The sequence below is a fragment of the Bufo gargarizans genome, chromosome 2 (assembly GCF_014858855.1).
Source record: "Bufo gargarizans isolate SCDJY-AF-19 chromosome 2, ASM1485885v1, whole genome shotgun sequence".
Classification (NCBI taxonomy): Eukaryota; Metazoa; Chordata; class Amphibia; order Anura; family Bufonidae; genus Bufo; species Bufo gargarizans.
This window is the reverse complement of record NC_058081.1, coordinates 712566156-712593073: the sequence shown is the minus strand read 5'-3', so window position 1 is coordinate 712593073 and position 26918 is coordinate 712566156. Positions and strand designations below refer to the sequence as shown.

General features: G+C 43.3%; 1 protein-coding gene across 1 annotated transcript in view; it reads left to right on the top strand.

Annotated features, from left to right (window-relative positions):
- LOC122926346 (collagen alpha-1(IV) chain-like) overlaps positions 1-26918 on the top strand; it is an 875364-nt gene that overhangs the window by 253170 nt on the left and 595276 nt on the right. The window contains exons 34-51 of the mRNA XM_044277721.1: positions 5729-5758; positions 6136-6165; positions 6304-6345; positions 7517-7546; positions 8346-8375; positions 8514-8561; positions 10935-10964; positions 12137-12166; positions 12546-12575; positions 12714-12761; positions 13949-13978; positions 18082-18111; positions 18489-18518; positions 18657-18698; positions 21509-21538; positions 25271-25300; positions 25680-25709; positions 25848-25895. Of these exons, the coding sequence (XP_044133656.1) occupies positions 5729-5758; positions 6136-6165; positions 6304-6345; positions 7517-7546; positions 8346-8375; positions 8514-8561; positions 10935-10964; positions 12137-12166; positions 12546-12575; positions 12714-12761; positions 13949-13978; positions 18082-18111; positions 18489-18518; positions 18657-18698; positions 21509-21538; positions 25271-25300; positions 25680-25709; positions 25848-25895 (618 nt within the window). The remainder of the gene's footprint in view (positions 1-5728; positions 5759-6135; positions 6166-6303; positions 6346-7516; positions 7547-8345; positions 8376-8513; positions 8562-10934; positions 10965-12136; positions 12167-12545; positions 12576-12713; positions 12762-13948; positions 13979-18081; positions 18112-18488; positions 18519-18656; positions 18699-21508; positions 21539-25270; positions 25301-25679; positions 25710-25847; positions 25896-26918) is intronic.

Below are 26918 nucleotides of genomic sequence, written 5' to 3'. Positions count from 1 at the left end.
GAGGTGGGAGGACAATTCAATAAGGACAACATGTTGTTCAAGTACTTTTGAGACAAGTCTTACTATTTGTTGCTTCTTACACAGAAAAACACTGGGTCAGAGGCCTATTGAGGAGTTGCACTCTTTTATTGTCTAATGATTGGGTTGCTCGCTTTTCAGTTTTTCTTTTTTTGTATATGTCTACCTATCTTTCTATATAATTTTGCCAACCTCCCTGAACATCCAGGGAGCTCCAGAAAAAGGGGAGACCTCCAGTACTCCCACAGGTGTTGGAGAATTTCCTGGGTGTGACAGAAGTCTCTTGGGAAATAAATAATTATAAAAATAAAAATAAAATAAATAAAAATTTACCAATATCAATTGGAGAGAGGTCCCATAGCAGAGAATCAGGCTTCATGTCACCCACCACTGGAACAGGCCACTGTCAGATATTTAGGCCCTGGCACCCAGACAGAGGAGAGAGGTCCCATAGCAGAGAATCAGGCTTCATGTCATAGCAGAGAATCAGGCTTCATGTCATAGCAGAGAATCAGGCTTCACGTCACCCACCACTGGAACAGGCCATTGTCAGATATTTATGCCCCAGGTCCCAGACAGAGGAGAGAGGTCCCATTGCAGAGAATCAGGCTTCATGTCACCCACCACTGGAATAGACCATTGTCAGATATTTAGGCCCCGGCACCCAGACAGAGGAGAGAGGTCCCATAGCAGAGAATCAGGCTTCATGTCATAGCAGAGAATCAGGCTTCACGTCACCCACCACTGGAACAGGCCACTGTCAGATATTTAGGCCCCGGCACCCAGACAGAGGCGAGAGGTCCCATAGCATAGAATCAGGCTTCATGTCATAGCAGAGAATCAGGCTTCATGTCATAGCAGAGAATCAGGCTTCATGTCATAGCAGAGAATCAGGCTTTATGTCATAGCAGAGAATCAGGCTTTACGTCACCCACCACTGGAACAGTCCGTTGTCAGATATTTAGGCCCCGGCACCCAGACAGAGGAGAAAGGTCCCATTGCAGAGAATCAGGCTTCATGTCACCCACCACTGGAACAGGCCACTGTCAGATATTTAGGCCCCGGCACCCAGACAGAGGAGAGAGGTCCCATAACAGAGAATCAGGCTTCATGTCATAGCAGAGAATCAGGCTTCACATCACCCACCACTGTAACAGGCCATTGTCAGATATTTAGGCCCCGGCACCCAGACAGAGGAGAGGTTCATTCAACTTTGGGTTGCCCTGTAATATAATGGTAAAATCCAAAAAAGAGGATTGAATGAAGTGCCCTGGAGTACAAGAATATATTTTTAAGGGGAGGTAGTTATAAATGTCTAATCTGCACAAGGGATGGACAGGTCCTGTGGGATCCATGCCTGGTTCATTTTTATGAACGTCAGCTTGTCCACATTGGCTGTGGATAGGCGGCTGTATTTGTCTGTAATGACGCCCCCTACCGTGCTGAATACACGTTCAGTCAAAACACTGGCCGTCGGCAGGCCAGCACCTCCAAGGCATAAAAGGCTAGCTCTGGCCACGTGGACAATTTGGAGACCCAGAAGTTGAATGGGGCCGAACCATCAGTCAGTACGTGGAGGGGTGTTCACACGTACTGTTCCACCATGTTAGTGAAATGCTGCCTCCTGCTAACACGTTCCGTATCAGGTGGTGCTGCAGTTAGCTGTGGCATGGTGACAAAACTTTTCCACATCTCTGCCATGCTAACCCTGCCCTCAGAGGAGCTGGCCGTGACACAGCTGGTGACCTCTTGCTCCTCCTCTGCCTTCGCCTTGGGCTTCCACTTGTTTACCTGAGACATTTGGGAATGCTCTCAGTAGCGCGTCTACCAACGTGCGCTTGTACTCGCGCATCTTCCTATCATGCTCCAGTGTAGGAAGTAAGGTGGGCACATTGTCTTTGCAACCAGGGATCCAGCAGGGTGGCAACCCAGTAGTCCACACACATTAAAATGTGGGCAACTCTGCTGTCGTTGCGCAGGCACTGCAGCATGTAGTCGCTCATGTGTGCCAGGCTGCCCAGAGGTATCCTCTGTGGGAGGTGTATCGTCATCGTCCTCCGTTTCCCCCCAGCCACGCACCAGTGATGGGCCCAAGCTGCGTTGGGTGCCACCCCGCTGTGAACATGCTTCATCCTCATCCTCCTCCACCTCCTCCTCATCCTCATCCTCCTTGTCCTCCAGTAGTGGGCCCTGTCTGGCCACATTTGTACCTAGCCTCTGCTGTTGCAAAAAATCTCCCTCTGAGTCACTTCTAAGAGACTGGCCTGAAAGTGCTAAAAATGACCCCTCTTCCTCCTCCTCCTGGGCCACCTCCTCTTGCATCATCGCCCTAAGTGTTTTCTCAAAGAGACATAGAAGTGGTATTTTAACGCTGATAACGGCGTCATCGCCACTGGCCATGTTGGTGGAGTACTCGAAACAGCGCAACAGGGCACACAGGTCTCGCATGGAGGCCCAGTCATTGGTGGTGTAGTGATGCTGTTCCGCAGTGCGACTGACCCGTGTGTGCTGCAGCTGAAACTCCACTATGGCCTGCTGCTGCTCGCACAGTCTGTCCAGCATGTGCAAGGTGGAGTTCCACCTGGTGGGCACGTCGCATATGAGGCGGTGTTCGGGAAGGCCGAAGTTACGCTGTAGAGCAGACAGGCGAGCAGCGGCAGGATGTGAACGCCGGAAGCGCGCACACACGGCCTGCACTTTATGCAGCAGCTCTGACATGTCGGGGTAGTTATGAATGAACTTCTGCACTACCAATTTCAGCACATGCGCCAGGCAAGGGATGTGCGTCAAACCGGCTAGTCCCAGAGCTGCAACGAGATTTCGCCCATTATCGCACACCACCAGGCCGGGCTTGAGGCTCACCGGCAGCAGCCACTCATCGGTCTGTTGTTCAATACCCCGCCACAACTCCTGCGCAGTGTGGGGCCTGTCCCCCAAACATATGAGTTTCAGAATGGCCTGCTGACGTTTACCACAGGCTCTGCTGAAGTTGGTGGTGAATGTGTGTGGCTGACTGGATGAGCAGGTGGAAGAAGAGGAGGAGGAAGCCGAGAAGGAGGAGGAGGAGGCTACAGGAGGCAAAGAATGTTGCCCTGCGATCCTTGGCGGTGGAAGGACGTGCGCCAAACAGCTCTCCGCCTGGGGCCCAGCCGCCACTACATTTACCCAGTGTGCAGTTAGGGAGATATAGCGTCCCTGGCCGTGCTTACTGGTCCACGTATCTGTGGTTAGGTGGACCTTGCCACACATGGCGTTGCGCAGTGCACACTTGATTTTATCGGATACTTGGTTGTGCAGGGAAGGCACGGCTCTCTTGGAGAAGTAGTGGCGGCTGGGAACAACATACTGTGGGACAGCAAGCGACATGAGCTGTTTGAAGCTATCTGTGTCCACCAGCCTGAATGACAGCATTTCATAGGCCAGTAGTTTAAAAATGCTGGCATTCAGGGCCAGGGATCGAGGGTGGCTAGGTGGGAATTTACGCTTTCTCTCAAATGTTTGTGAGATGGAGAGCTGAACGCTGCCGTGTGACATGGTGGAGATGCTTGGCGACGAAGGTGGTGGTGTTGGTGGTACATCCTCTGTTTGCTGGGCGGCAGGTGCCAACGTTCCTCCAGAGGCGGAGAAAGAGGCCCAGGCAGCAGTAGAAGAGGTAGCAGGGGGAGCCTGAGTGAGTTCCTTGTTTTTAAGGTGTTTACTCCACTGCAGTTCATGCTTTGCATGCAGGTGCCTGGTCATGCAGGTTGTGCTAAGGTTCAGAACGTTAATGCCTTGTTTCAGGCTCTGATGGCACAGTGTGCAAACCACTCGGGTCATCATCAAGAAACATAAGTGGTTGTGCGTCAGTGCATTCTATGTCTTCCACCGCTGGGGAAGGGCTAGGTGGATGCCCTTGGGAAACCCTGCCAGCAGAGTCTTCAAACAGCATAAGAGCCTGCTGCATAAGTTGAGGCTCAGACAGTTTCCCTGATATGCATGGGGGTAATGTGACAGACTGATGGGCTTTGTTTTCAGGCGCCATCTGTGCGCTTTCTGCAGAAGACTGGGTGGGAGATAATTTGATCGTGCTGGATCCACTGTCGGCCACCCAATTGACTAATGCCTGTACCTGCTCAGGCCTTACCATCCTTAGAACGGCATTGGGCCCCACCAAATATCGCTCTAAATTCAGGCATCTACTGGGACCTAAGGTAGTTGGCACACTAGGACGTGTGGCTGTGGCAGAACGGCCACGTCCTCTCCCAGCACCAGAGGGTCCACTAACACCACCACGACCATGTCCGCGTCCGCGTCCCTTACTAGATGTTTTCCTCATTGTTACCGTTCACCACAATAAGAAAAAAATTATTTGGCTGAATGTATTGAATTCAAATTCAGGCTTTTTTTTACAGGCACCTAACACTATCTGGCTATCTATTTAGGTACCGTATTACACTAATACAGGCACAGCAGTAACCACAGATTTAGCTGAGTATAAATTGTAGGCCTAGTATTTAGGCCCTGGATGACAGGTATACGTTTACGGACAGAATTAGACTTGGAGATGCACCGTAGCGTGTGAAGTTATTGAGGATGACCCTATCAGCACCTTCAATGTAATATAACCTTTTTATGGATAGATTTAAACTTGGCCTGCTACAGCAGAAACCATTGATTTAGGGAATTGCTCATTTGGGAATTGTATTTCAACCCAGAAAAAAAATATATCCTTTGCCAGACAGCAGACAGTATTACAATTGGCTAGCCACAGCTGAAACACCAGATTTTGGGTACTGCTATTTTGGCAATTGTATTTCACCCCTCAATAAAATAGCAAGCACAGCCAAGCCCCTGATGAAGGATATAGCACAAAAAAAAACACACTATTGATGGTTAAATGTACTTGGTGGCAGCTTGTGCTGGCGCACCACAAGACAGAAAATGGCCGCCGATTACCCCAGAAAAAAGTGACAGAAAAACGCTCTGGGAAACCTAAAAACAGTGAGCAATTAAATAGCAGAGGTTAAATGATTCACAGCTGTAGATCGATCACTTCATTATGTGTTTTTGAAGAGTAAATCACTGCCTAATCTGGCCCTAACAGCAGCAGCTGCATCATATCCCTACACTGATCAGAGCAGAGTGACGTGCGGCGCTACGTGAGTCCAGCTTAAATAGAGGCTGGGTCACATGCTGCACTGGCCAATCACAGCCATGCCAATAGTAGGCATGGCTGTGATGGCCTCTTGGGCAAGTAGTATGACGCTTGTTGATTGGCTGCTTTGCAGCCTCTCAAAAAGCACCAAGAAAGCGCCGAACACCGAACCCGAACCCGGACTTTTACGAAAATGTTCGGGTTCGGGTCCGTGTCACGAACACCCCAAAATTCGGTACGAACCCGAACCATACAGATCGGGTTCGCTCATCCCTACTTGCTAGGTCTAGCGTTGAGGATGCATCATCAGACTAATCTTCAGGTACTAAACACATAGCGGAGGAGCAGTAGACAGGCGGCAGGGATCCCCAGTGTGCTTAGCATATTGTGTGGCCAGATTTTTCTGACAGCTTTGCTAAAAAAGTCGGAATGACTCTATCTCTGATTTAAATATTATCTATGCATCTATCTATCGATCTTTCTATCTATCTATCTATCTATCTATCTACCTAATGCAGGTTTCAAAATCAATTTAAAATCTTCAGACAGTGACCAATAAAACGTGTTTTCTTTCAGATATAAAGGGAGGAATTCCGGGCCCGACAGGTAGGGTCTATATGTTCTGCCACCTTCACCCGTTGACAGGAGAATGAGTTGACATTGCACTGAGTTAGACGCTGGGGTCCTTTACAGCTTTTATTGAAAGGATCCGAGTAAAACTATAACAATAAAATAACAATGCTTACTATGAGGTGAATATATACATATTATAGTATACATGACAAAGCATAACAAAGAACATATGTAATATACAAACACATAGAAATACATATAGGGATGGAAAACATATAGGCGGCGTGTGGAGGATGAGGGTAAGATGTAGTTCTATTCAGTTTTCCAGTGTAATATAAAAAAAAATTGCATGCTTTAAAATCCGTTTTGAATCTCCAGTCGGTGGCCAACAAAACCTGTTTATATTTCAGATATAAAAGAAGGAACTCCAGGGTCAACAGGTAAAGTATATAAATATATAGGTCATGTATGTAAATGATTGGTGAGATTTACATGCAGTACTCTGCCTGACTGCATAAAGTTCTGTTAACAGGACATATGTCCACATAATACTAATACCTTTCTTTATTTAATAATAGGTAGTTGGTCATTTGGTGGAAATCAGCCGGTGAATGGACTTGGTAAGTTTAAAAAAAAAAAACAATGCTGTGAACATTAATGAATGCAACACCATAAATACATCTTTTCAGAGTTAAAGATTGGCGGGCTCCAAGCGGTGGAAAAGGCTTGGATGTGTGGTTTGAAGGGCAGAGTAGAATCAGAACTTACTACAAGACAACTGACTTGTGGGACCAAGCAGAGCATGGAGCCATTGACTGAGTTAGATAGGGGGAAAGAAATCATTTTTTCTCCATGATAAATACTGTTTTCACTTGGTCCCAGGAGACAGACAGGTCAGTAATGACAAGAAACGAGAGAGTGTGTAACATGAAGAAGAGGTCCGGGATTTGGAGAAAGCCAGAGTAATGTAATTTGCTTTGCAGTTAGCAGATCGTTGGAAAATTTGGTTAGGGCAGTTTCAGTTGAGTGGTAGGGTTGAAAGCCAAACTGTAGCTGTTAAAAAAAGGGAGCAAGAAATGAGGTGGGAGGACAATTCAAAATGGACAACATGTTGTTCAAGTACTTTTGAGATAAGTGTTACTATTTGTTGCTGCTTACAAAGAAAAACACTGGGTCAGAGGCATATAGAGGAGTTGCACTCTTTTATTGTCTGATGATTGTGTTGCTTGTTTTTCAGTTTTTCTTTTTTTGTATCTGTCTACCTATCTTTTTATATCATTTTGCCAACCTCCCTGAACATCTAGGGAGCTCCAGAAAAAGGGTGTTGGAGAATTTCTTGGTGTGACAGAAGTCTCTTGGGACCTTCTGCAGATCAACTGTTAGCTAGGTCTGGCACTGAGGCTGCATCATCAAACACAGACCCAGGTTCAAACACATAGTGGAGGAGCCGAAAAGGGGCAAGGGACCCCCATTGTGCTGAGCATGTTGTTTACCCACCATTTCCAGACAAAGTTAACAAGTTTTATCTAAATCTCTTAGCAAAGTATGATCTATCTATCTATCTATCTATCCATCTATCATCTCTATTATTAAGATTAACTGAAGATTCCGGAGATGATGAAGTTAACTGTACTATTTGTTCTCTTGACTTTAAATGAAAAGGAGACCAATATCAGATGGAAAAATATAATTATATTCAGTATTGCAGTGTATTATTAAACAAAACAGGCATGTTTGAAAACCAGTTTTGACTCTCCAGTTGGTGGCCAATAAAATCTGTTTTTCTTTTAGATATAAAGGGAGGAACTCCAGGGTCAACAGGTAACATATATAAATATATATGTCATATATGTACATGATTTGTGAGCTTTACTTGCAATACCCTGCCTGACCAATGGGAGTGCTGTTAACTGGACCTACACCCACATAATAATAACACTTTAGTATTGGATAATACAAGGTAGAATTAAAGCTTAAACCAAGACAGCTGACTCGTGTGACCAGGAAGAGCATGTAGCAATTGACTGTGATAGGTCTGTTGGGGGCTGAGGTGGGGGGAAGCTAAATTCTGTTTTCACTGTATTTTGTAAAGCCAAGGGATGAGAGTGTGTAACAAAGTGAGGTTTCAACTGTTTCAAACTCAGAAGACAGGTCCAGGAGGAGGAGGAGGATGCTGGAGTAATGTCATTTGTCTTGGCAGTTAGCAGACCGTTGGTGATTTTGGTCAAGGCAGTTTCAATTGAGTGGTAGGGTCGGAAGCCAGATTGTAACCGGTGAAAAAGCGAGTGAGATGAGAGATGGGAAGACAATTCAAAGTGGACATGTTGCTCAAGTAGTTTTGAGGAAAACAGGAGTAGGGATATGGAGTGACAGCTATTTATCTATCTAGCTAGCAATCTATCCATCACAGAGATTGGTGTTAATAGCACCAGCATATTCTGAATTAGTGTTGAGCTAATTGAAGTCCATTAAGTGGACTTTATTATGAATTTCAGGGAATATTCGATTTGACCCCTGCTTCATGGTAGAAAATCGATTTAAAAAAATATATATATTTGCATGCTTCAAAATCCCTTTTGAATCTCCAGTCGGTGGCCAACAAAACCTGTTTATATTTCAGATATAAATAGAGGAACTGCAGGGTCAACAGGTAAAGTATATAAATATATAGGTCATGTATGTAAATGATTGGTGTGATTTACATGCAGTACTCTGCCTGACTGCATGGAGTGATGTTACCAGGACATATGTCCACATAATACTAATGCTTTTCTTTATTTAATAATAGGTGGCTGGTCCTATCAATTTGGTGGAAATCAGCCGGTGAATGGACTTGGTAAGGTTAAAAAAAGAAAAAAAAAACAATTCTGTGAACATTAATGAATGCAACACCATAAATACATATTTTCAGAGTTAAAGATTAGTGGGCTGCAAGCAGCTGGAAATGGCTTGGATGTGAGCTTTGAAGGGCAGAGCAGGATCAGAGCTTACTACAAGACAACTGACTTGTGGGACCAAGCAGAGCACGGAGCCATTGACTGAGTTAGATGGGGGAAAGAAATTATTTTTTCTCCATTATAAATACTGTTTTCACTTGGCCCCAGGAGACAGACAGGTCAGTAATGCCAAGGAACGAGAGAGTGGGTAACATAAAGAAGAGGTCCTGGAGTTGGAGAAGGCCAGAGTAATGTAATTTTCTTGGCAGTTTGATCGTTGGTAAATTTTGTTAGGGCAGTTTCAGTTAAGTGGTAGGGTTGGAAGCCAAACTGTAGCTGTTAAAAAAGGGAGCAAGAAAAGAGGTGGGAGGACAATTCAATAAGGACAACATGTTGTTCAAGTACTTTTGAGATAAGTGTTACTATTTGTTGCTTCTTACACAGAAAAACACTGGGTCAGAGGCCTATTGTCACGGCCAATTTAGGTTTGACCGTGACGCTGTTGCGTGCAGACTGGTTGCCGGGGGCAACGTGTAGGTTTCTGTTTGCACGTACACTTTTCCTTTATTTGGTGCTTTCCCCGTTTTGGTTGTCACGGGGTTAATTTAGGTGTGTCTGCTAGGTGTGGTGGGTGTGACCTCAGGCCTCTTTATAAGATGGTGTGTTGGAGCCTGTGGTCATTCTTATTTTGTTGTCTGCTTGTGTAGGAGCTCTGCTCCCTGGCGGTATGTCTTTGTGTCTGTGTGAGTCACCCTTATTTATTATATTGTTTCCTTACCCTGGCTGTGTGTCCCCTCCGGTGTGTCTCTGTTTTCCTCCCCCACCTGGTGTATGTTGTATTGGTGTGGTTGGTGTATGGAGGTTTTCTGGTGGTGTCTTTGCTCCAGAAGGGGCGTGCTTTTCCGGAGGGGTTAAGCAAAGGCAAGACCGTGGGTTTCCCAGCCTGGAGCCTCCGTCCATCTTGGCTGCGGCAGGTAAGAGTAGATAACATTGTTATTTTGCTGTGTGACTTACCTGCCATACTGCTTTACCCATGTTCTTGTCTCCTATCTGCCACTGGGTCTCTGGAGACACCTTTTCATCCGTTGTGTAGGATGAATGGGTGGTCTCTGCCCTGTCATCAGGCCTAGGGCGTAGCAGGGATAGCAGGGTCCTAGGTTGGTGAGCATGAGCCCCCTTACCTTATAAAGCGGCTCATGCGCTAGGAGTCTAGGGAGAGCGTTTAGGGCTACGTCAGGAGATGACCTGCTCCCTGTTCCCTGCTATCTGGCGTAGCAGCCTCAGCAATTGCACGGTGGGGGGTTTTCCCCACTCCCCGCCGTGACATTATAATAAATAAGGGTGACTCACACAGACACAAAGACATACCGCCAGGGAGCAGAGCTCCTACACAGGCAGACAACAAAATAAGAATGACCACAGGCTCCAACACACCATCTTATAAAGAGGCCTGAGGTCACACCCACCACACCTAGCAGACACACCTAAATTAACCCCGTGACAACCAAAACGGGGAAAGCACCAAATAAAGGAAAAGTGTACGTGCAAACAGAAACCTACACGTTGCCCCCGGCAACCAGTCTGCACGCAACAGCGTCACGGTCAAACCGAAATTGGCCGTGACACCTATTGAGGAGTTGCACTCTTTTATTGTCTGATGACTGTGTTGCTCGCTTTTCAGTTTTTCTTTTTTTGCATATGTCTACCTATCTTTCTATATCATTTTGCAAACCTCCCTGAACATCCAGGGTGCTCCAGAAAAAGGGGAGACCTCCAGTACTCCCACAGGTGTTGGAGAATTTCCTGGGTGTGACAGAAGTCTCTTGGGACCTTCTGCAGATCAACTGCTAGATAGGTCTGGCACTGAGGCTGCATCATCAAATACAGACTCAGGTTCAAACACATAGTTGAGGAGCACAAAATGGGCCAGGGACCCCCAGTGTGCTGAGCTTGTTGTACACCCACCATTTCCAGACAAAGTTAACAAGTTTTATCTAAATCTCTTAGCAAAGTATGATCTATCTATCTATCTATCTATCTATCTATCTATATCCATCTATCATCTCTGCTATTGAGATTAACTGAAGATTCCGGAGATGATGAAGTTATCTGTACTATTTGTTCTCTTGACTTTAAATGAAAAGGAGACCAATATCAGATGGAAAAATATAATTATATTCAGTATTGCAGTGTATTATAAAACAAAACAGGCATGTTTGTAAACCAGTTTTGACTCTCCAGTCGGTGGCCAATAAAATCTGTTTTTCTTTTAGATATAAAGGGAGGAACTCCAGGGTCAACAGTTAACATATATAAATATATATGTCATATATGTAAATGATTTGTAAGCTTTACTTGCAGTACCCTGCCTGACCAATAGGAGTGCTGTTAACTGGACCTACACCCACATAATAATAACACTTTAGTATTGGTTAATACAAGGTAGAATTAAAGCTTACACCAAGGCAGCTGACTTGTGTGACCAGAAAAAGCATGTAGTCATTGACTGTGATAGTTCTGTTGCGTGCTGAGGTGGGGGGAAGCTAAATTCTGTTTTTTTACTGTATTTTGTAAAGACAAGGGATGAGAGTGTATAACAAAGTGACGTTTCAACTGTGTCAAACTCAGAAGACAGGTCCAGGAGGAAGAGGCTGGAGTAATGTACTTTTTCTTGGCAGTTAGCAGACCATTGGTGAATTTGGTCAAGGCAGTTTCAGATGAGTGTTAGGGTAGGAAGCCAGACTGTAACCAGTGAAAAAAGGAGTGAGATGAAAGGTGGGAAGAGAATTCAAAGTGGACATGTTGCCCAAGTAGTTTTGAGGAAAACAGGAGTAGAGATATGGGGTGACATTTTTGATCTATCTAGCTATCAATCTATCCATCACAGAGATTGGTGTTAATAGCACCAGCACATTGTGAATTAGTGTTGAGTGAATTGAAGTCCATTAAGTGGACTTTCATATGAATTTTAGGGAATATTCGATTTGGTCCCTGCTTCATGGTAGAAAGTCGATTTTCCCTGATAGGCTGTAAAAACTTAAAATCAAACTTACATCCTTTATTTGAGCACGAAGCGTCGGCTGCTCCAGTAAAAGGGGAGACCTCCAGTACTCCTACAGGTGTTGGAGAATTTCCTGGGTGCCACAGAAGTCTCTTGGCCCCTCCTGTAGATCTACAACTAGCTAGGTCTATCGTTGAGGCTGCATCATCAGACTAAGCTTCAGGTTCTAAACACATAGTGGAGCAGCAGTAGACAGGGGGCAGGGACCGCCAATGTGCTTAGCATGTTGTGCACCCACATTTTCCTGACAGCTTTGCTAAAAAACTCGGAATAACTCTATCTCTAAATTTAAATATTATCTATCCTTCTATCTATCGATCTATCTATCTATCTATCTATCTATCTACCTAATGCAGGTTTTAAAATCAATTTAAAATCTTCAGACAGTGACCAATAAAACGTGTTTTCTTTCAGATATAAAGGGAGGAATTCCGGGCTCGACAGGTAAAGTCTATATGTTCTGCCACCTTCACCCGTTGACAGGAGAATGAGTTGATATTGCGTTGAGTTAGACGCTGGGGTCCTTTACAGCTTTTATTAAAAGGATCAGAGTAAAACTATAACAAGAAAATAACAATGCTTACTATGAGGTGAATATATACATATTTCAGTATACATGACAAAGCATAACAAAGAACATATGTAATATACAAACACATATAAATACATATGGGGATGGATAACAATATAGGCGGCGTGTGGAGGATGAGGGTAAGATGTAGTTCGATTCAGTTTTCCAGTGTAATATTAAAAAAAAATTGCATGCTTCAAAATCTGTTTTGAATCTCCAGTCGGTTGCCAACAAAACCTGTTTATATTTCAGATATAAATGGAGGAACTCCAGGGTCAACAGGTAAAGTATATAAATATATAGGTCATGTATGTAAATGATTGGTGAGATTTACATGCAGTACTCTGCCTGACTGCATGGAGTGATGTTACCAGGACATATGTCCACATAATACTAATACCTTTCTTTATTTAATAATAGGTGGCTGTTCTTATCAATTTGGTGGAAATCAGCCGGTGAATGGACTTGGTAAGTTTAAAAAATGAAAAAAAAAAACAATTCTGTGAACATTAATGAATGCAACACCATAAATACATCTTTTCAGAGTTAAAGATTGGCGTGCTGCAGGAGGTGGAAAAGGCTTGGATGTGAGCTTTGAAGGGCAGAGCAGAATCAGGGCTTACCACAAGACAACTGACTTGTGGGACCAAGCAGAGCATGGAGCCATTGACTGAGTTAGATGGGGGAAAGAAATTATTTTTTCTCTATGATAAATACTGTTTTCACTTGGCCCCAGGAGACAGACAGGTCAGTGATGCCAAGGAACGAGAGAGTGTGTAACATAAAGAAGAGGTCCTAGAGTTGGAGAAGGCCAGAGTAATGTAATTTTCTTGGCAGTTAGCAGATCATTAGTGAATTTGGTTACGGCAGTTTCAGTTGAGTGGTAGGGTTGGAAGCCAAACTGTAGCTGTTAAAAAAGGGAGCAAGAAAAGAGGTGGGAGGACAATTCAAAATGGACAACATGTTGTTCAAGTACTTTTGAGATAAGTGTTACTATTTGTTGCTGCTTACAAAGAAAAACACTGGGTCAGAGGCATATAGAGGAGTTGCACTCTTTTATTGTCTGATGATTGTGTTGCTTGTTTTTCAGTTTTTCTTTTTTTGTATCTGTCTACCTATCTTTTTATATCATTTTGCCAACCTCCCTAAACATCAGGGGAGCTCCAGAAAAAGGGGAGACCTCCAGTACTCCCACAGGTGATGGAGATTTTCCTGGGGGTGACAGAAGTCTCTTGGGACCTTCTGCAGATCAACTGCTAGATAGGTCTGGCACTGAGGCTGCATCATCAAACACAGACTCAGGTTCAAACACATAGTTTAGGAGAAGAAAAGGGGCCAGGGACCCCCAGTGTGCTGAGCATGTTGTACACCCACCATTTCCAGACAAAGTTAACAAGTTTGATCTAAGTCTCTTAGCAAAGTATGATCTATCTATCTATCTATCTATCTATCATCTGTATTATTAAGATTAACTGAAGATTCCGGAGATGATGAAGTTATTTGTTCTCTTGACTTTAAATGAAAAGGAGACCAATATCAGATGGAAAAATATAATTATATTCAGTATTGCAGTGTATTATAAAACAAAACAGGCATGTTTGAAAACCAGTTTTGACTCTCCAGTCGGTGGCCAATAAAATCTGTTTTTCTTTTAGATATAAAGGGAGGAACTCCAGGGTCAACAGGTAACATATATAAATATATATGTCATATATGTACATGATTTGTGAGCTTTACTTGCAGTACCCTGCCTGACCAATGGGAGTGCTGTTAACTGGACCTAGACCCACATAATAATAACACTTTAGTATTGGTTAATACAAGGTAGAATTAAAGCTTACACCAAGGCAGCTGACTCGTGTGACCAGGAAGAGCATGTAGCAATTGACTGTGATAGGTCTGTTGGGGGCTGAGGTGGGGGGAAGCTAAATTCTGTTTTCACTGTATTTTGTAAAGCCAAGGGATGAGAGTGTGTAACAAAGTGAGGTTCCAACTGTGTCAAATTTAGACTGGTCCAGGAGGAGGAGGAGGCTGGAGTAATGTCATTTGTCTTGGCAGTTAGCAGACCGTTGGTGAATTTGGTCAAGGCAGTTTCAGTTGAGTGGTAGGGTCGGAAGCCAGACTGTTTCCGGTGAAAAAGGGAGTGAGATGAGAGGTGGGAAGACAATTCAAAGTGGACATGTTGCTCAAGTAGTTTTGAGGAAAACAGGAGTAGGGATATGGGGTGATAGCTATTTATCTATCTAGCTAGCAATTTATTCATTGTAGAGATTGGTGTAATAGCAACAGCACATTCTGAATAAGTGTTGAGCGAATTGAAGTCCATTAAGTAGACTTTGATATGAATTTCAGGGAATATACGATTTGACACATGCTTCATGGTAGAAAATCGATTTTCCCTGACTGGCTGTAAAAATTAAAATCAAACTTACATCCTTTATTTGAGCACAAAGCGTCGGGTGCTCTATTAAAAGGGGAAACCTCCAGTAATCCGACAGGTGTTGGAGAATTTCCTCGGTGCCACAGAAGTCTCTTGGCCCCTCCTGCAGATCTACGACTAGCTAGGTCTAGCGTTGAGGATGCATCATCAGACTAATCTTCAGGTTCTAAACACATAGCGGAGGAGCAGTAGACAGGGGGCAGGGACCCCCAGTGTGCTTAGCATATTGTGCGCCCACATTTTTCTCACAGCTTTGCTAAAAAAGTCAGAATGACTTTATCTCTGATTTAACCACTTCAATACCGCTAGCTAAAACCCCCTTAATGACCAGGCCACTTTTTACACTTCTGCACTACACTACTTTCACCATTTATTGCTCGGTCATGCAACTTACCACCCAAATGAATTTTACCTCCTTTTCTTCTCATTAATAGAGCTTTCATTTGGTGGTATTTCATTGCTGCTGACATTTTTACTTTTTTTGTTATTAATCGAAATTTAACGATTTTTTTGCAAAAAAATGAAATTTTTCACTTTCAGCTGTAAAATTTTGCAAAAAAAACAACATCCATGTATACATTTTTTGCTAAATTTATTGTTCTACATGTCTTTGATTAAAAAAAAAATGTTTGGGCAAAAAAAAAAATGGTTTGGGTAAAAGTTATAGCGTTTACAAACTATGGTACAAAAATGTGAATTTCCGCTTTTTGAAGCAGCTCTGACTTTCTGAGCACCTGTCATGTTTCCTGAGGTTCTACAATGGCCAGACAGTACAAACACCCCTACAAATGACCCCATTTCGGAAAGTAGACACCCTAAGGTATACGCTGATGGGCATAGTGAGTTCATAGAACTTTTTATTTTTTGTCACAAGTTAGTGGAAAATGATGATTTTTATTTTTATTTTATTTTTTCTTACAAAGTCTCATATTCCACTAACTTGCGACAAAAAAAAAAAATTCTAGGAACTCGCCATGCCCCTCACGGAATACCTTGGGGTGTCTTCTTTCCAAAATGGGGTCACTTGTGGGGTAGTTATACTGCCCTGGCAATTTAGGGGCCCAAATGTGTGAGAAGTAGTTTGCAATCAAAATGTGTAAAAAATGGCCTGCGAAATCCAAAAGGTGCACTTTGGAGTATGTGCCCCTTTGCCCACCTTGGATGCAAAAAAGTGTCACACATCTGGTATCGCCGTACTCAGGAGAAGTTGGGGAATGTGTTTTGGGGTGTCATTTTACATATACCCATGCTGGGTGAGAGAAATATCTTGGCAAAATACAACTTTTCCCATTTTTTTATACAAAGTTGGCATTTGACCAAGATATTTTTCTCACCCAGCATGGGTATATGTAAAATGACACCCCAAAACACATTGCCCAACTTCTCCTGAGTACGGCGATACCAGATGTGTGACACTTTTTTGCAGCCTAGATGCGCAAAGGTGCCCAAATTCCTTTTAGGAGGGCATTTTTAGACATTTGGATCCCAGACTTCTTCTCACACTTTCGGGCTTCTAAAAAGCCAGGGCAGTATAAATACCCCACATGTGACCCCACTTTGGAAAGAAGACACCCCAAGGTATTCAATGAGGGGCCTGGCGAGTTAATAGAATTTTATTTTTTTTGCATAAGTTAGCGGAAATTGATTTTTTTTTTTGTTTTTTACTCACAAAGTCTCACTTTCCGCTAACTTAGGGCAAAAATTTCAATCTTTCAAGGACTCAATATGCCCCTCAGCGAATACCTTGGGGGTGTCTTCTTTCCGAAATGGGGTCACATGTGGGGTATTTATACTGCCCTGGCTTTTTAGGGGCCCTAAAGCGTGAGAAGAAGTCTGGAATATAAATGTCTAAAAAATTTACGCATTTGGATTCCGTGAGGGGTATGGTGAGTTCATGTGAGATTTTTTTTTTTTGACACAAGTTAGTGGAATATGAGACTTAGTAAGAAAAAACAAACAAAAAAAATATAGATTTCCGCTAACTTGGGCCAAAAAAATGTCTGAATGGAGCCTTACAGGGGGGGTGATCAATGACAGGGGGGTGATCAATGACAGGGGGGTGATCAATGACAGGGGGTGATCAGGGAGTGTATGTGGGTGATCACCCCCCTGTCATTGATCACCCCCTTGTAAGGCTCCATTCAGACGTCCGTATGATTTTTACGGATCCATGGATACATGGATCGGATCCGCAAAACACATGCGGACGTCTGAATGGAGCCTTACAGGGGGGTGATCAATGACAGGGGGGTCATCAATGACAGGGGGTGATCAGGGAGTTTATATGGGTGATCACCCCTCTGTCATTGATCACCCCCCTGTAAGGCTCCATTCAGACGTCCGCATGTGTTTTGCGGATCCGATCCATGTATCCATGGATCTGTAAAAATCATACGGACGTCTGAATGGAGCCTTACAGGGGGTGATCAATGACAGGGGGTGATCAGGGAGTGTATATGGGTGATCACCCCTCTGTCATTGATCACCCCCCTGTAAGGCTTCATTCAGACGTCCTCATGTGTTTTGCGGATCCGATCCATGTATCCATGTATCCGTAAAAATCATAATGACGTCTGAATGGAGCCTTACAGGGGGGTGATCAATGACAGGGGGTGATCAGGGAGTGTATATGGGTGATCACCCCTCTGTCATTGATCACCCCCCTGTAAGGCTCCATTCAGACGTCCGCATGTGTTTTGCGGATGCGATCTATGTATCCGTGGATCCGTAAAAATCATACGGACGTCTGAACGGAGCCTGACAGGGGGGTGATCAATGACAGGGGGGTGATCAATGACAGGGGGGTGATCAGGGAGTTTATATGGGGTGATCATGGGTGATCAGGGGTTCATAAGGGGTTAAAAAGTGACGGGGGGGGGTTTGGTGTAGTGTGGTGTTTGGTGCGACTTTACTGAGCTGCCTGTGTCCTCTGGTGGTCGATCCAAACAAAAGGGACCACCAGAGGACCAGGTAGCAGGTATATTAGATGCTGTTATCAAAACAGCGTCTAATATACCTGTTAGGGGTTAAAAAAATCACATCTCCAGCCTGCCAGCGAGCGATCGCCGCTGGCAGGCTGGAGATCCACTCGCTTACCTTCTGTTCCTGTGAGCGCGCGCGCCTGTGTGCGCGCGTTTACAGGAAATCTCGGCCCTCGCGAGATGACGCGTATATGCGTCGCTGTGCGCAGGGCTGCCGCCTCCGGACCGCAGATCTGCGTTAGGCGGTCCGGAGGCGGTTAAATATTATCTATGCATCTATCTATCTATCTATTTATCTACCTAATGTAGGTTTCAAAATCAATTTAAAATCTTCAGACAGTGACCAATAAAACGTGTTTTCTTTTAGATATAAAGGGAGGAATTCCGGGCCCGACAGGTAGGGTCTATATGTTCTGCCACCTTCACCCGTTGACAGGAGAATGAGTTTACATTGCACTGAGGTAGACGCTGGGGTCCTTTACAGCTTTTATTGAAAGGATCCGAGTAAAACTATAACAAGAAAATAACAATGCTTACTATGAGGTGAATATATACATATTACAGTATACATGACAAAGCATAACAAAGAACATATGTAATATACAAACACATAGAAAAACATATGGGGATGGATAACATATAGGCGGCGTGTGGAGGATGAGGGTAAGATGTAGTTCTATTCATTTTTACAGTGTAATATAAAAAAAAATTGCATGCTTCAAAATCCGTTTTAAATCTCCAGTCGGTGGCCAACAAAACCTGTTTATATTTCAGATATAAAAGGAGGAACTCCAGGGTCAACAGGTAAAGTATATAAATATATAGGTCATGTATGTAAATAATTGGTGAGATTTACTTGCAGTACATTTCCTGACTGCACGGAGTTCTGTTAACAGGACATATGTCCACATAATACTAATACTTTTCTTTATTTAATAATAGGTAGCTGGTCATTTGGTGGAAATCAGCCGGTGAATGGACTTGGTAAGTTTTAAAAAAAGAAAAAAAAAAACAATGCTGTGAACATTAATGAATGCAACACCATAAATACATATTTTCAGAGTTAAAGATTGGCGGGCTCCAGGAGGTGGAAAAGGCTTGGATGTGTGGTTTGAAGGGCAGAGTAGAATCCGTGCTTACCACAAGACAACTGACTTGTGGGACCAAGCAGAGCATGGAGCCATTGACTGAGTTAGATGGGGGAAAGATTTTATTTTTTCTCCATGATAAATACAAACCGGATTCCAAAAAAGTTGGGACACTATGCAAATCGTGAATAAAAACTGAATGCAATGATGTGGAGGTGCCAACTTCTAATATTTTATTCAGAATAGAACGTAAATCACGGAACAAAAGTTTAAGCTGAGAAAATGTACCATTTTAAGGGAAAAATATGTTGAATCAGAATTTCATGGTGTCAACAAATCCCAAAAAAGTTGGGACAAGGCCATTTTCACCACTGTGTGGCATCTCCCCTTCTTCTTACAACACTCAACAGACGTCTGGGGACCGAGGAGACCAGTTTCTCAAGTTTAGAAATAGGAATGCTCTCCCATTCTTGTCTAATACAGGCCTCTAACTGTTCAATCGTCTTGGGCCTTCTTTGTTGCACCTTCCTCTTTATGATGCGCCAAATGTTCTCTATAGGTGAAAGATCTGGACTGCAGACTGGCCATTTCAGTACCCGGATCCTTCTCCTACGCAGCCATGATGTTGTGATTGATGCAGAATGTGGTCTGGCATTATCTTGTTGAAAAATGCAGGGTCTTCCCTGAAAGAGATGACGTCTGGATGGGAGCATATGTTGTTCTAGAACCTGAATATATTTTTCTGCATTGATGGTGCCTTTCCAGACATGCAAGCTGCCCATGCCACACGCACTCATGCAACCCCATACCATCATAGATGCAGGCTTCTGAACTGAGCGTTGATAACAACTTGGGTTGTCCTTGTCCTCTTTGGTCCGGATGACATGGCGTCCCAGATTTCCAAAAAGAACTTCGAATCGTGACTCGTCTGACCACAGAACAGTCTTCCATTTTGCAACACTCCATTTTAAATGATCCCTGGCCCAGTGAAAACGCCTGAGCTTGTGGATCTTGCTTAGAAATGGCTTCTTCTTTGTACTGTCGAGTTTCAGCTGGCAACGGCGGATGGCACGGTGGATTGTGTTCACTGACAATGGTTTCTGGAAGTATTCCTGAGCCCATTCTGTGATTTCCTTTACAGTAGCATTCCTGTTTGTAGTGCAGTGTCGTTTAAGGGCCCGGAGATCACGGGCATCCAGTATGGTTTTACGGCCTTGACCCTTAAGCACAGAGATTGTTCCAGATTCTCTGAATCTTCGGATGATGTTATGCACAGTTGATGATGATAGATGCAAAGTCTTTGCAATTTTTCGCTGGATAACACCTTTCTGATATTGCTCCACTATCTTTCTGGGCAACATTGTGGGAATTGGTGATCCTCTACCCATCTTGGCTTCTGAGAGACACTGCCACTCTGAGAAGCTCTTTTTATACCCAATCATGTTGCCAATTGACCTAATTAGTGTTAATTGGTCTTCCAGCTCTTCGTTATGCTCAAATTTACTTTTTCCAGCCTCTTATTGCTACTTGTCCCAACTTTTTTGGGATTTGTTGACACCGTGAAAATTTGAATCAACGTACTTTTCCTTTAAAATGATACATTTACTCGGATTAAACGTTTGATCTGTCATCTACGTTCTATTACAAATAAAATATTGACATTTGCCATCTCCACATCATTGCATTCAGTTTTTATTCACAATTTGTTTAGTGTCCCAACTTTTTTGGAATCCGGTTTGTACTGTTTTCACTTGGCCCCAGGAGACAGACAGGCCAGTGATGCCAAGGAACGAGAGAGTGGGTAACATAAAGAAAAGGTCCTGGAGTTGGAGAAGGCCAGAGTAATGTAATTTTCTTGGCAGTTAGCAGATCGTTGGTGAATTTGGTTAGGGCAGTTTCAGTTGAGTGGTAGGGTTGGAGGCCAAACTGTAGCTATTAAAAAAGGGAGCAAGAAAAGAGGTGGGAGTACAATTCAAAATAGACAAAATGTTGTTCAAGTACTTTTGAGATAAGTGTTACTATTTGTTAATGCTTAGAAAGAAAAACACTGGGTCAGAGGCCTATAGAGGAGTTGCACTCTGTTATTGTCTGATGATTGTGTTGCTCGTTTTTCAGTTTTTCTTTTTTTGTATCTGCCTACCTATTGTTCTATATTATTTCTGCTAACCTCCCTAAACATCCAGGGAGCTCCAGAAAAAGGAGAGACCTTCCGTACTCCCACAGGTGTTGGAGAATTTCCTGGGTGTGACAGGAGTCTCTTGGGACATTCTGCAGATCAACTGCTAGATAGATCTGGCACTGAGGCTGCATCATCAAAGACAGACTAATGTTCAAACACATAGTTGAAGAGCAGAAAAGGGGCCAGGGACCCCAAGTGTGCTGAGCATGTTGTACACCCACCATTTCCAGACAAAGTTAACAAGTTTGATCTAAATCTCTTAGCAAATTATGATCTATCTATCTATCTATCTATCTATCTATCTATCCATCTATCATCTCTATTATTGAGATTAACTGAAGATTCCAGAGATGATGAAGTTATCTGTACTATTTGTTCTCTTGACTTTAAATGAAAAGGAGACCAATATCAGATGGGAAAATATAATTATATTCAGTATTGCAGTGTATTATTAAACAAAACAGGCATGTTTGAAAACCAGTTTTGACTCTCCAGTCGGTGGCCAATAAAATCAGTTTTTATTTTAGATATAAAGGGAGGAACTCCAGGGTCAACAGGTAACATATATAAATATATACAGTACAGACCAAAAGTTTGGACACACGTTCTCATTCCAAGAGTTTTCTTTATTTTCATGACTATGAAAATGGTAGATTCACACTGAAGGCATCAAAACTATGAATTAACACATGTGGAATTATACACATAACAAAAAAGTGTGAAACAACTGAAAATATGTCATATTCTAGGTTCTTCAAAGTAGCCACCTTTTGCTTTGATTACTGCTTTGCACACTTCTTGGCATTCTCTTGATGAACTTCAAGAGGTAGTCACCTGAAATGGTCTTCCAACAGTCTTGAAGGAGTTCCCGAGATGCTTAGCACTTGTTGGCCCTTTTGCCTTCACTCTGCGGTCCAGCTCACCCCAAACCATCTCGATTGGGTTCAGGTCCGGTGACTGTGGAGGCCAGGTCATCTGGCACAGCACCCCATCACTCTCCTTCATGGTCAAATAGCCCTTACACAGCCTGGAGGTGTGTTTGGGGTCATTGTCCTGTTGAAAAATAAATGATGGTCCAACTAAACACAAACCGGATGGAATAGCATGCCGCTGCAAGATGCTGTAGTAGCCATGCTGGTTCAGTATGCCTCCAATTTTGAATAAATCCCCAACAGTGTCACCAGCAAAGCACCCCCACACTATCACACCTCCTCCTCCATGCTTCACGGTGGGAACCAGGCACGTAGAGTCCATCCGTTCACCTTTTCTGCATCGCACAAAGACACGGTGGTTGGAACCAAAGATCTCAAATTTGGACTCATCAGACCAAAGCACAGATTTCCACTGGTCTAATGTCCATTCCTTGTGTTCTTTAGCCCAAACAAGTCTTTTCTGCTTGTTGCCTGTCCTTAGCAGTGGTTTCCTAGCAGATATTCTACCATGAAGGCCTAATTCACACAGTCTCCTCTTAACAGTTGTTCTAGAGATGTGTCTGCTGCTAGAACTCTGTTTGGCATTGACCTGGTCTCTAATCTGAGCTGCTGTTAACCTGCGATTTCTGAGGCTGGTGACTCGGATGAACTTATCCTCCGCAGCAGAGGTGACTCTTGGTCTTCCTTTCCTGGGGCGGTCCGCATGTGAGCCAGTTTCTTTGTAGCGCTTGATGGTTTTTGTGACTGCACTTGGGGGCACTTTCAAAGTTTTCCCAATTTTTCGGACTGACTGACCTTCATTTCTTAAAGTAATGATGGTGTCACGGCTGAGGATGGGGGAAACCCTCAGGCGTGTGATGCCACGCGATGTTAGTCGCTGCTCGGCCAGGAGAACAGAATAAGGGAGCAGGTCACCTCCTAACGCATCCCTAATCGGACCCTGACTCCTATCTGCATGAGCAGACCTTGAAGGTAGGAGGGCTCATGCTCAGGAACCTCAGATCCCTACTCACCCTCTGCCGATCCCTGAGCTAGGAGCTGGGTAGACCACCTGTTCCTCCTGGACGCGGAGAAACAGGAGTCTAAACTGGCCGAGCTGCAAGGGGATATAAAACATAAACAGACTCCACATAAACATAAACTTAACATCACATAACAACATTTATGACCACAAGGGTGGCCCTCACTGGCAGATTGAAAATAAGAAGGAGGATGACTCCAGCTTACATAGCTGAAGTACCCCTCAGACTTCTGAAACACAGCAGAAGCTATATAGGCCCAAGTAGCCACACCCACACTCAGACACACCCAGTGCACACACACTAGGAAGGAAGTTAACCCTTCCAACACCAGGGAAGGGAAGACAGCAACTAAAGGGGAATACACACACAATAAACCCCGTGCACACCAAACAAGGAAAGTGCACACATATAAACACACGTTGCCAAGTGCAACCGCATGCACAACATAGCAAGCTGCCTCGCAACAGCTCAGGCTGCTATGCTGCCACATAAACAACGTTGCCAGCGGCAACCACAGGTGAGGCAACATACTACAGCCCTCACCTGTGATTGACAACCCGACCTAGACCGCCGGCAACCGCATGCGGTAACAGGAGTCACGACCATGACCATGGTCCTGACAGATGGCCTCTCGTTTTTCTTTACTTAGCTGCTTTTTTCTTGCCATAATACAAATTCTAACAGTCTATTCAGTAGGACTATCAGCTGTGTATCCACCTGACTTCTCCACAATGCAACTGATGGTCCCAACCCCATTTATAAGGCAAGAAATCCCACTTTTTAAACCTGACAGGGCACACCTGTGAAGTGAAAACCATTTCAGGTGACCACCTCTTGAAGCTCATCAAGAGAATGCCAAGAGTGTGCAAAGAAGTAATCAAAGCAAAAGGTGGCTACTTTGAAGAACCTAGAATATGACATATTTTCAGTTGTTTCACACTTTTTGTTATGTATATAATTCCACATGTGTTAATTCATAGTTTTGATGCCTTCAGTGTGAATCTACAATTTTCATAGTCATGAAAATAAAGAAAACTCTTTGAATCAGAAGGTGTGTCCAAACTTTTGGTCTGTACTGTATGTCATATATGTACATGATTTGTGAGCTTTACTTGCAGTACCCTGCCGGACCAATGGTAGTGATGTTAACTGGACCTACACCCACATAATAATAACACTTTAGTATTGGTTAATACAAGGTAGAATTAAAGCTTACACCAAGGCAGCTGACTTGTGTGACCAGGAAGAGCATGTAGCCATTGACTGTGATAGGTCTGTTGAGGGCTGAGGTGGGGGGAAGCTAAATTCTGTTTTCACTGTATTTTGTAAAGCCAAGGGATGAGAGTGTGTAACAAAGTAAGGTTTCAACTGTGTCAAACTCAGAAGACAGGTCCCGGAGGAGGAGGAGGCTGGAGTAATGTCATTTGACTTGGCAGTTTGCAGACCGTTGGTGAATTTGGTCAAGGCAGTTTCAGTTGAGTGGTAGTGTCGGAAGACAGACTGTAACCGGTGAAAAAGGGAGTGAGATGAGATGTGGGAAGACAATTCAAAGTGGACATGTTGCTCAAGTAGTTTTGAGGAAAACAGGAGTAGGGATATGGGGTGACAGCTTTTTATCTATCTAGCTATCAATCTATCCATCACAGAGATTGGTGTTAATAGCACCAGCACATTCTGAATTAGTGTTGAGCGAATTGAAGTCCATTAAGTGGACTTTGATATGAATTTCAGGGAATATTCGATTTGACCCCTGCTTCATGGTAGAAAATCGATTTTCTCTGACTGGCTTTAAAAACTTAAAATCAAACTTATATCCTTTTTTTGAGCACAAAGCGTCGGGTGCTCTATTAAAATCGAAGAAATCCAGTACTCCGACAGGTGTTGGAGCATTTCCTCGGTGCCACAGAAGTCTCTTGGCCCCTCCTGCAGATCTACAACTATCTAGGCACCAGCACATTGTGAATTAGTGTTGAGCGAATTGAAGTCCATTAAGTGGCTTTAAAAACTTACTGGCTTTAAAAACTTAAAATCAAACTTACATCCTTTATTTGAGCACGAAGCGTTCCAGTAAATGGGGAGACCTCTAGTACTCCTACAGGTGTTGGAGAATTTCCTCGGTGCCACAGAAGTCTCTTGGCCCCTCCTGCAGATCAAAAACTAGCTAGATCTAGCGTTGAGGCTGCATCATCAGACTAAGCTTCAGGTTCTAAACACATAGTGAATATTTAAATATTATCTATCCATCTATCTATCGATCTATCTATCTATCTAATGCAGGTTTCAAAATAAATTTAAAATCTTCAGACAGTGACCAATAAAACGTGTTTTCTTTCAGATATAAAGGGAAGAATTCCGGGCCCGACAGGTAAAGTCTATATGTTCTGCCACCTTCACCAGTTGACAGGAGAATGAGCTGACAATGCACTGAGGTAGATGCTGGGGTCCTTTACAGCTTTTATTGAAAGGATCAGAGTAAAACTATAACAAGAAAATAACAATGCTTACTATGAGGTGAATATATACATATTACAGTATACATGACAAAGCATAACAAAGAACATATGTAATATACAAACACATATAAATACATATGGGGATGGATAACAATATAGGCGGTGTGTGGAGGATGAGGGTAAGATGTAGTTCTCTTCAGTTTTCCAGTGTAATATAAAAAAAAAATTGCATGCTTCAAAATCCGTTTTGAATCTCCAGTCGGTGGCCAACAAAACCTGTTTATATTTCAGATATAAAAGGAGGAACTCCAGGGTCAACAGGTAAAGTATATAAATATATAGGTCATGTATGTAAATGATTGGTGAGATTTAAATGCAGTACTCTGCCTGACTGCATGGAGTGATGTTACCAGGACATATGTCCACATAATACTATTACCTTTCTTTATTTAATAATAGGTGGCTGGTCCTATCAATTTGGTGGAAATCAGCCGGTGAATGGACTTGGTAAGTTTAAAAAAAGAAAAAAAAAAACAATGCTGTGAACATTAATGAATGCAACACCATAAATACATCTTTTCAGAGTTAAAGATTAGTGGGCTCCAAGCAGGTGGAAAAGGCTTGGATGTGAGCTTTGAAGGGCAGAGCATGATCAGAGCTTACTACAAGACAACTGACTTGTGGGACCAATCAGAGCATGGAGCCATTGACTGAGTTAGATGGGGGAAAGAAATTATTTTTTCTCCATTATAAATATTGTTTTCACTTGGCCCCAGGAGACAGACAGGTCAGTAATGTCAAGGAACGAGAGAGTGGGTAACATAAAGAAGAGGTCCTGGAGTTGGAGAAGGCCAGAGTAATGTAATTTTCTTGGCAATTAGATCGTTGGTGAATTTGGTTAGGGCAGTTTCAGTTAATTGGTAGGGTTGGAAGCCAAACTGTAGCTGTTAAAAAAGGGAGCAAGAAAAGAGGTGGGAGGACAATTCAATAAGGAACACATGTTGTTTAAGTACTTTTGAGATAAGTGTTACTATTTGTTGCTTCTTACACAGAAAAACACTGGGTCAGAGGCCTATTGAGGAGTTGCACTCTGTTATTGTCTGATGATTGGGTTGCTCGCTTTTCAGTTTTTCTTTTTTTGTATATGTCTACCTATCTTTCTATATCATTTTGCCAACCTCCCTGAACATCCAGGGTGCTCCAGTAAAAGGGGAGACCTCCAGTAATCCCACAGGTGTTGGAGAATTTCCTGGGTGTGACAGAAGTCTCTTGGGACCTTCTGCAGATCAACTGCTAGATAGGTCTGGCACTGAGGCTGCATCATCAAATACAGACTCAGGTTCAAACACATAGTTGAGGAGCACAAAAGGGGCCAGGGACCCCCAGTGTGCTGAGCATGTTGTACACCCACCATTTCCAGACAAAGTTAACAAGTTTTATCTTAATCTCTTAGCAAAGTATGATCTATCTATCTATCTATATCCATCTATCATCTCTGCTATTGAGATTAACTGAAGATTCCGGAGATGA